Below are 10,893 nucleotides of genomic sequence, written 5' to 3'. Positions count from 1 at the left end.
ATAATAAAATGTGTTTATGAGGATGTTAACTGTGACAGGATGATTGACAGGGCGATTTACGGAACGCACATAACTTTTTTGATGTGGTAGTTCGCCCCAAAGCTTGCCTACTCTTCTGCAACACACTCCACAGTATATATTTTTTCTTCACAAAGAGAGTACATACCGTACATACTTAGCATAGTACAGGTAGGCAAATTGGGAAGCAGCATCCATCTTTATGAATGGTTGATTCGTTCAAAAACTCTGTTTCAATTCTGAATGAATCAGTGTGTTGATCGGACACAAAGAGTTCTGTTGTGAGTGTGTTCGGAAAAGGCAAAATATAGCAAAAAAGTAACTAAAATGTACTTTTTCTTGTTTAAAATCAACATCACATTTGCAATGCTGCTGATATTCATGTTAATTTGCTTAGCTATATCTAATAGGACTTATGGCATGTTTTTGTTTGTTTTTTTGCAAAGTGAGTGACATACTCGATAATGTCAGCTTTCACGTCGTTAAAACAACAATTATCCTATTTTTGTAAAAGCACACCTCTACCTCAAACAATAATCGACTGTGCAGACTCTTATAACATTTTGATGCAAAGAGACATTGTTTGTCTATGGAATAACGTGCACAGATGAATAGAATAGTTCGCAATAAGATCGGGAACAGTGAAACAAACTTTCATTTCATGTTGACTTTAATGCCAGAGGGAAGCGTTCCTCATACCTCAGTGATGATGGCTTTATGCTGTCGCACGCGGTCGTATTCCTCCTTGATGCTGATGTTGTGGAGCAGTGACAACGGGAGCGCCTTGCCGTCGCGACACAGCACGGCCTGACACTTGCCCACGTTGGCGGAGGTCAGGGTGAAGCAGCCAGCGGGGTCTGTGGGGTCGTGACGGATGTGACAGAGCGCTGCCGAACCGCCCAGCTTCTGCCCTGCAGTGCCTAACTTCCTATTAAATGGAGAGGGAAAAGAACAGACAGGTTTAGTATTAATCAAAAGCTCTCATTACCGATTGTCACCAGACCGCTTATTACGCATGCATTTACCGCTGCATGACCAGGAAGGTGTTGGTCATGTAGTCTTCCTCACTCTTGGTCCTGTGCAGTTCTTCTGCCAGTATGTCGTTCATGGTGCACTGAAGTAAATACGGCACCTCCACGTTCCTGTCGCCGTCGAACACACCGTACAGAGCTTCTCTACTGCCGCAGAAGCTGTTCACAGACAGCGCAGCCACACACAGTCTGGGCAACGCAAACAGCACACGTCAGACACTCAGAAAGCGTTCACACACAGGATCTCTGAAGTCTGTAATCCGGTGGTCACTCACTTGTTTTTGACGCCTGAGGCTTCGGTGTAGCCGTGACTCCAGACAGCGGGCCCTCCTGCGCTCTCATTGGCTGAGAACGACGAGGGAGGCGGATCGATTCGGAAACAGCGGATGTTACTGGGAGTTGAAAGACGTGATCATGTGTTATCAAATATGAATTCTTACAGTAAGCTGAAAGCACACGTCAAGTCACCTTTATTTATGTACAATACAGATGGTTGCAAAACAGCTTCATAGTAATAAACGCAAAAATCATATTTATTTTACAACATCAAAGGGATAGTTCACCCAATAATGAAAATGATCCCATGATTTACTCACCCTCAAGTTATCCTAAGTGTTTATGATATTCTTCTTTCACACGACTATAATCGGAGTTATATAAAAAAAATGTTATTGCACTTCCAAGCTTTATAATGGCAATGAATGTCCATAAAAGTGCATCTGTCCATCATAAACAAACTCCACATTTAAGGATGACTTCAGGGTGAGTAAATCATGGGCTAATTTTCAGTTTTGGGTGAACTAGCCCTTTAACACTTTCCTGTTTATTTATGTGAAGCTGGTTTGAAACAATACTAATTGTCACAATAGAAATAAATGTCACTTGAATACACAAGAAATATTGGTTTGACTTCAATTTTAATACTTGTCATCATGACATAAAATTATCAAAAAGGAAACTGCAACTGCAGTACAATTTGTTGTTTTTGTTTTCTTGATGTAATTGGACACTTCTGAGCTTCAAAGCTGTTCATCATAAAAAATATTAATGAAGTTGTCTGAGGTCAAACATATTTCCCCCCAAATAAAGACAATTCAAATATTATGTCAGACAAAAACACTGGACAGATATTTTAAAAAAAAGTGGCTTTTCACGCTACATCAAGTGAAAGAACAAACTTCTAGAATTGGAAAATCCCTTTTTGGAAAATATATATTTTTGTGTATCATCTTTGTAATTAATCTCACTAAACTATTGTATTAATTTGACAAAAAAAAAAAATCAGTTTCATAATTGCTGAGAAATATGTACACCTGGGAAAATTCTCATTTATGGCATTGACAGAAGTGGAAGAGCATGCACGTGTCCCCTTACTTGAGCTGCTCCAGGGTCTTGTGGTCCAGGTTCAAGCGCAGGTTTCCTGTTAGATCCAGCTCCTGGAGTTTGGGAGGTAGACTCTCCGGTAAGGTGATCTCACTCAGCTCATTACAGCTCAGATCCACACACTGCATACACAACACAAGCGCAAATATATGAATGCCGTCTCGCACAGTAAGATGTTCGTCTGATATTGGTTATTCGATCTAACTGCAGTGATTTGAGATGAATTTCAATCACATTTTAAAAAAAAACACATTGTAAATTACATAAAAGATAGTCAAGGGGTTTTGTGGGTTTAATCAGACTGCATTATTAATGTATTTGGATTACACTAGCTATGTTTACATCCAAATATTGCATAAATGTTTGCGAATAAAGCACTATTTCCATCCAGTGAGTCAAGAGAACAAAACTAAATATCACTAAGGAAAGTGAACCACAATAAACGTGTTATCTTCCTTTGGGATGCAGATTTTGCTGTTTGGGAACACAGTCATGTTAGAGAGTTCAGGGAGGGAATTATCCTGAAACACTTTGACGTCAGACTCAGGCATTTCAGAATGACCAAAACAGCAATTTAATTGTTAAAGTCCCCCTGCAGTCAATCATTTTATCCCTTAAAACTCATCTTTGATCCCCAAAGTGACATTTTTCCTCGTTCCTTAAAATAGCTTGAACGTAACTCTACACCCTTGCCTCATTTAATATACGCGGTTCTGTGAATATACAAAACAGCCCCGCCTCCACTCACTCGCACGAGCTCAGAAATCCACTAGTTGACGATCACACGTTGATCTGATTGGTTTCAAGTTAGTTTGTGACGTCAGAAACACCAGCGATTGGTTCAGTTTTAAGCAGAAATACTCAGCAATGCTGTCGACTTATGAATTTACACATGGTTTGTCTCAAAGCAAATTTAAAACACCACATAAACATATAAACAACATTAAAAACTCAATCTGCATGACAATTAATAGCCAGCACAAAATTCATGATCGTGACAGGCTCAGTGCTCAGGGAAAACACACGTCCAAAATAATCCATAACTAGGGTTGGGTATCGAGAATCGAGTATCGATTGGAACCGGGACTAACTTTTCGTTTTTCCCGGAATCGTTCAAAAGTTAAAATTTTCGATTCCTAGTTTCGATATTCACAGTCCGCCGAGCTGAAGAAGAAACCGCTGAACAACACCAACGAACAAGCGTCTACCGGAAGTGTTGGTATAACCACGCGAGTCGAACATGAGTACCTTACGTCGGCGATCCAAAGTGTGGCTTCACTTTTCTAAAAATAACGAAATCTCGGCAAAATGCAAAATTTGTGACATAAGGAGTATTTCCTTCAGAAAGACCGTTGGTTACCAAGGTTAGCTAAACTTTTTTGACCCTGCCTCTTAAAAGAATCGGAATCGAGAATCGTTAGGAACCGGAATCGAAACAAGGAATCGGAATCAGAATCGTTCAAACGATACCCAACCCTATCCATAACATAATTTACATAACTCATTTTCAACATCACACAGGAAAGTTTTGGTGTCCTGCAGTACTGTTGCTTCTGGTGTGGACAGTAGGGTTGGAAACGGAGAAAATCTCACAACTGAATGACTTTCGTGGCACAATTTGTTTTTTGGGCACACATCGTTATGCCACAAGTTCTGCCCACGGACAGAAATGAGTGAATTAAAGCTAGCTTTTCAACTGAAATGTAGTGATGAACACTGAAAACGAGCACACAGCGTGAGTGATCTGACCTTCATCTCCATGAGCTGCATGACCTCGGGGAAGACCTCGATGCAGTTGGAGTGAGCCACCAGCGTGTGCATGCGCCTGCAGTTCAGGATGGTGGTAGGCACCGCCTTCAGCCTGTTCCCACTCAGGTCCACCTCCTCCAGCTCCTCCAGCTTGGCCATTTTACTGCACAGCAGACAATATTGATTTGCTGAATGTACTGAATATAATATACTGTACATACACACATACTGTATTCTATGAATCAGACTGAATTTCAATGGGATGAGCTTAATGTGTGTGTGTGTGTGTGATATTCGGCATGCGTCACTTCTGGTAATTTGCCGATTAAGCAGGTCATTGTAATTGAGATTTTTTTTTTTTAAATGAGTAATCAAATTTAATCGAGCAAATAACAGTTTACACCTGTTATTTAATCCATCTACTTTGTCCATTTTCATCTATTTTGTCCGTTTACTCCTGTATTTAGCACCGTTCACTTCCGACCCGATTAACCAAAATGCATCTAAATATCAGGAGTAAACAGGGCCATAGATGTGACCTTAGGCTATCAACAGTATTTTCAAGTGTGTGTGTATAGTAGCTTTAGTCTGGGAATAAATTTGGACGTCTTTATTATTCAATTATTGATATCTAAACACATGTTTGAGAGTGTCACCTGGCTGGGAAGGTCTGCAGGTGATTGTAGGCCATGTGCAGGATCCTCAGGTGTGTGTGTCCCGTCAGCTGAGGCACACATTTGTCCGTCAGGTGGTTGTTGGTCAGATAAAGCTCTTGTAAGATACTACTGCTCTCTTCTGACAGACTGGATGCTGGGAGATTCTCCAGCTTGTTGGCTGACGCATTCAGACACCGTAAACTGAAGACAAATCACGTGTTATTGACAGGGAATTACGGACAGTCTCGCTCGAATGCAATACGTTCAAACGGCTATCAACTTCTTAAACACAAAAGCCCTTAGTAATGGCGTTTTCAAAGTTCAGAGTTTTTCTTTTTTTTACTGGTTTAGGGGGTGTTTACACGACACTGCTTTCAACTACATTTTGATAACGTTGTCATCTGTATGCGAAACATTTCACAAAGTACAAGGGAATTTTTTTTTTTTTCGGTACATCATTGCCGTGTAAAACTAGTGTCCACCAAAGCGTTTTTCCACACGCCTGGCATAGGTTTTCAATTATTTTCAATGGGAGCGCCGCATTTTTTAAACGCCATGAACGTAACGAGGCGCTGAGCGTTTTTTTCACACTGAAGCGCCGAGCGCTTTTTTTACTGGTCGCAGAGAGTTGAAAAATGTTCAACTTTGGATAAAACGCAGCGCTCATCACTGTCACTTTTTACCCAGCCGTCCAATCACAGTGGAGGAGGGGCGGGACTAATACCACACCGACCAACTGTCACAACATTCTCTCTGTACAACGACATCAACCAGCAGAGCTAACCGAACAAACTGGATGAAAAATAAATTTTTAGTATGAAACAAATTATCTGCAAAATCAGTTTAGAGTAAACTGTGCTGCGGGTGTTCTGTATCATAGCAACGAAACGTCTCAACGGAAAAATACGCTGCACTGCCAAAACGCTCTCAAGCGCCCAAAGCACGGCATCTTCAGCAGAGCATCTGGCGTTTTCAGCTGGCTAAAAATGCTTTGGTGGACACACTGCCTTAGTTTGCAGTGCACACGGGACCAAACTAGATCCTCCCATTCATATAAGATTACAAAAAAAGATTAAAATTCATTAACTACAGTTCAAAAGTTTGGTATACGTTTAAGTTTTTTACAGTTTTTTTTTTAAAGAAATTAATGCTTTTATTCAGCAAGGATCCTTTAAATGGAACAAACCCGACAGTAAATACATTTATAATGTTACAAAACATTTCTATTGCAACTAAATGTTGTTGTATTCAACTTTTTGCTCATGAAAGGATCCCAATATTAAAGGGTTAGTTCACCCAAAAATGAAAATTAAGTCATTAATTACTCACCCCCATGCTGTTCCAACCCCGTAAGACCTTCGTTCATCTTCGGAACACAAATAAAGATATTTTTGATTGAATCTGAGAGCTGGATCAGTCCTAGATAGACTGCATAAGGGACTGGCTCTTGACGGCCCATAAAGTCATTAAAGAAAAGGTTTAAATATTCCATGTGCCTACAGCGGCTCAATTATAAGTTTATCAAGCGACGAGAATACTTTTTGTGCGAAAAAAACATAAATAACGGCTTTATTCGACTATTCCATTACTTCCTTATTGGCGCATGCGCGAGAACTGAGACGAGACCGTTCTCCTTCAACTTGTTACCGGCTGCTCACGGCTTAGGAGTTTTACCGCCACCTACCTATAAGATGATGTGCTGATATAGCTGGAAGCGCAAAACTTTCTGTTTACAAGCAGAGGAAGATGCGCGCTGTACATACGCTTTTCAATTAGTGTATTTTCCGCACTATAAGGTGCACTTAAAAGCCTTTAATCTTCTCAAAAAAACGACAGTGTGCCTTATCATCACCTTATACGGTAGGTGGCGGTAATACTCCTAAGCGGTGAGCAGCCGGTAAAAAGAAGTAGTCAAAGGAGAACCGAGGAGAACGTCCTCGTCTCAGTTCTCGCGCATGCGCCCATAAGGAAGTAATGGAATAGTCGAATTAAGTCGTTATTTATGTTTTTTTCGCACAAAAAGTATTCTCGTCGCTTGATAAACTTATAATTGAGCCGCTGTAGGCACATGGAATATTTAAACCTTTTCTTTAATGACTTTATGGGCCGTCAAGAGCCAGTCCCTTATGCAGTCTATCTAGGACTGATCCAGCTCTCAGATTCAATCAAAAATATCTTAATTTGTGTTCCGAAGATGAACGAAGGTCTTACGGGGTTGGAACAGCATGGGGGTGAGTAATTAATGACTTAATTTTCATTTTTGGGTGAACTAACCCTTTAAGCATTATTGGTTTTCAACATGGATGATAATAAGAGTGATTTCTGAAGGATCATGTGACTGAAGAGTGTGTTGGTGTTTCACCTGTCTGATTTCAGGAAGAGATTACATGGAAGCTCGATGAGATGATTGTGCTGCACATCCATCACCTCCACGACGGGGCGCTCCACTCGCTCCGGCAAACGCTTCAACTGGTTATGACCGGCCAGGATCTTCCTCAAACTGCCACTGCACAGCAACCTGATGGTGGAGATTACAGGGAGGTCAGTGTGGCAGTGCAGAAGCTCACATCAAACACACACACACACACGTTGTGTTTTCATGTTTTATGGGGACTTTCAACATCAACACAGACAACATCAACATTGGCTTAGCTTTTCAGAACTGAGGGATTTGAAATGTTGTAAAAACGATGCAGAGATGACATTTTTATTACTCAACAGGTGAGTAATGTCTTTTATTCAACAGATAAATTGCCATATGTAGCTATGAGTCCACCCCCCCCCCCCCCCCGAGATTACTGTTATAAACATGAGCCTACTCTGAAAGGCAAAGGCGGAGGTTTTACTGTAATTTATAGTAATATCTTCAGTATTACTTGGAGCGAGGTCTAGTTTCAAGTATACTTCTTTTGACGTGTTAGTGCTTAATGAAACATTATCTAGTGTAAGTGATAAATCCTGTTTGACATTTTTGCTGGCTACTGTTTACAGGCCACCAGGGCACCATACAGACTTTATCAAAGAATTTGCTGACTTTCTATCAGTTAGTACTGGCTGCAGATAAAGTCCTGTTGGTGATTTTAATATCCATGTAAATAATGAAAAAGAGGCATTGGGATTGGCATTTACAGACATTCTAAACTCTATAAGAGTTAAACTTGATTATTGCGTAGGCAACACGCGTCAGGAGGACTCACTCATTGTTTTAATCATACTTAATATCCAATATTGTCACATGGAATCAATGAAATTCTGCAGCAGAGCGATGACATCTCAGATCATTATCCAGTCTAGTGTAAACTCCATGTAGCCTAGGCTTCAGAACAAACTCCCCGTTACAAATATGTTATCACTTCTGCCACTAAAGATTGCTTTATAATTGCTTTATGCTCTTCGGCATACCAGATAGCTTAGAAGAACTCGATGTTGAAACAGAAAATATTGACTCTCTCTTTTTCAGAACTTTAGACAGTTGCTTCTTTGTGCTGAATATTGAAGAAAATAGTCTGACGTCATGGTATAACAAAAAAAATAAAATAAATAAAATTAGAAAAAATGAAGTATTTCGCATTTTGTGGAAGGAAAGTGTTATTGCATACAGAAAGGCCTTAAAAACTGCAAGATCTGCTTACTTTTCAACTCTCTTAGAAGAGATCAAACACAAGTCTAGGTAGTTATTTGATACAGTGGCTAGATTAACGAGAAATAAAGATTCAACTTCAGACATTTCCTAACTGTAATGACTTTACGAATTTCTTTACTTGCAGTCTACAACAGTATCGCATCAGACAGAGCTTTGTAGTGTCCCTACTATTCACTCAATTAATTAATAGTTCTCAATAGTAACAACATTTCTAAACTTGTTAAATCATCAAAATCAACAACATGTATGTTATACCGACTAAGCTATTGAAATAAGTACTTCCAGAAGTTATACATCCGCTTCTTAATATCATTAATTCATCATTTTCATTAGGATATGTACCAAAAACTTTTAAGCTGGCTGTTATTAAACTTCTTATTAAAAAAATGTAACTTGATCCTAAAGAATTAGTCAATAACAGACCGATCTCGAATCTACCTTTTCTGTCAAAAATACAAAACAAAGGCAGTGTCCTCGTATCTATGTTTCTTTTTAAAAAGAAATTATATCTGCAAGGATTTCTAGTCAGGATTTAGACCGTACCATAGTCCTGAGACAGCTCTCATTAGTTACAAATAATTTGCTCTTATCATCAGATTGTGGTTTCATCCGATCACCTCTCTATTAGTGTTACTTGATCTTAGTTCTGCATTTGATACTATCGACCACAACATTCTTTTGAATACACTTGAAAATTGAATTGGCATTAGTGGAATTGCATTAGCATGGTTCAAATCATACTTGTCTAACCGTTATCGGTTTATAGCAGTAAATAAAGATGTCTTATCGATCATAAGTTCAGTATGGCGTACCACAAGGCTCAGTACTAGGACCGCTGCTGTTTAATCTGTACATGCTGAGATATCATTAGGAAGCATGGCATTAGTTTTTCCTGTTATGCTGATGATACTAAACTCAATATTTCTTTTCACCCTGACAAAGCATACAAATTCACTAAATTAACGGAATGCATAGTTAACATAAAAATGTCCTACTAAATTCTGAAAAACCCAGAGATTTTAATTATTGAACAAAAAAAAACAAAACACACATAATAAACTAGAATACTGTCTAACAATTGATGGCTGCTCTGTCAAGTGTTTGTCGTCAGGAACCTGGGTTTGCTCTTTGATACCAATCTTTCATTTGAAAGACATATTTACAATCTGTAAAACCACACTTTTCCATCTTAAAAAATTATCTAAATTACGACATATGCTCTCAATGATAAATGCCAGAAAGTTAGTTCAAGCGTCCAAGGCTAGATTATTGTGATGGGACCACTTATGGGTGGTTGCCCTGCACACATAATAAACAAACTCCAGCTGGTCCAAAACGCAGCAGCTCGAGTTCTCACCAGAACCAGGAAGTATGACCATATTAGCCAGGTTCTGTCACACAGACACACTTTGTCAGTTTTAATCTAGACTAGAAACACATCCCTTTAACCTAGCATACACATAACACATGATCAATTTCTATTATTTTAACAAGTTAAATGATTGTTAGGCTGCATAAATTAGGTCAACCGGAACCAGGAACACTTCCTATAAAACCCAATGTACTTGTTACATTGTAAGAAGAATGGCATCCACAATAATATTAGTCTCTCTGTCTCGTCCTCATCCCGAGGTTACCGTAGTCAGCCGGATCCGGTCCATATCCAGATCAGATGGTGGACCTGCACCAAGACACGACCAAAACGCAGCCCTGAATGTCAGCAGAGACCGTGTCTACTAGACAATCCCCCTTTGGTCGCCACGACACCCATCGGCACAGATCCTCAGCAAAGACCACGAGAACCAGACAGGTCCTCCGCACAGACCCTATGGCCAGCTTTGGCTCCATACCGGCGTGATGATTCGATCTTCAAGCAAAAGGAACTGGATGAATATTTAAATCCAGGACAAATGCTCATTCTCTCTCTCTGGTCTTGCAGCCAGCACTGCAGTAGCAGCTTTGCTATTTCTACAGTCCCCTTTTTCTTTTATAACACGAAAAACTTTATTTTTGATTGGCAGGCTTCACTCTTTGTGTCCTTTATGTTGCTTCCCTAGAGCCAGGTTTGTAACACTACTGATCCCTATCTGAATTCTGACTTCTGATGCTGCCAGAATCATAAAATCACACCGTGTTTGTTCGTTGGCCAGGGGAGAACTGCCTCTGGCTTGCTTAGTTGGGACACTTAATATTCAACAATATTATTAACACTATTATATGAGAACCGAACTGACACGGCTGTATGAGAACTGAACAATGGCAATTTTTCTTCCAGAACTGCTTTATAGATGAAATGAACTAATTTAATAATTTATGATCTTTACAACGGAACTGAATCAACACTGAACTAACTTCAGCTGAACAATAACGAAAATAAGACATGTACTTGTAATTTTTTCAGTTTTTTCCCACA

General features: G+C 39.6%; 1 protein-coding gene across 1 annotated transcript in view; it reads right to left on the bottom strand.

Annotated features, from left to right (window-relative positions):
- phlpp1 (PH domain and leucine rich repeat protein phosphatase 1) overlaps positions 1–10,893 on the bottom strand; it is a 53,485-nt gene that overhangs the window by 4,063 nt on the left and 38,529 nt on the right. The window contains exons 10-16 of the mRNA XM_089130819.1: positions 7,200–7,355; positions 4,838–5,038; positions 4,182–4,344; positions 2,424–2,554; positions 1,325–1,441; positions 1,044–1,238; positions 718–946 (exon numbers count right to left, since the gene is read on the bottom strand). Coding sequence (XP_088986945.1) covers positions 718–946; positions 1,044–1,238; positions 1,325–1,441; positions 2,424–2,554; positions 4,182–4,344; positions 4,838–5,038; positions 7,200–7,355 — 1,192 coding nt within the window. The remainder of the gene's footprint in view (positions 1–717; positions 947–1,043; positions 1,239–1,324; positions 1,442–2,423; positions 2,555–4,181; positions 4,345–4,837; positions 5,039–7,199; positions 7,356–10,893) is intronic.

The sequence above is a fragment of the Pimephales promelas genome, chromosome 5, assembly GCF_988280905.1.
Source record: "Pimephales promelas chromosome 5, fPimPro1.hap1.1, whole genome shotgun sequence".
NCBI lineage: Eukaryota > Metazoa > Chordata > Actinopteri > Cypriniformes > Leuciscidae > Pimephales > Pimephales promelas.
The sequence above is the reverse complement of the archived record's forward strand: the minus strand, read 5'-3'. Positions and strand labels throughout refer to the sequence as shown.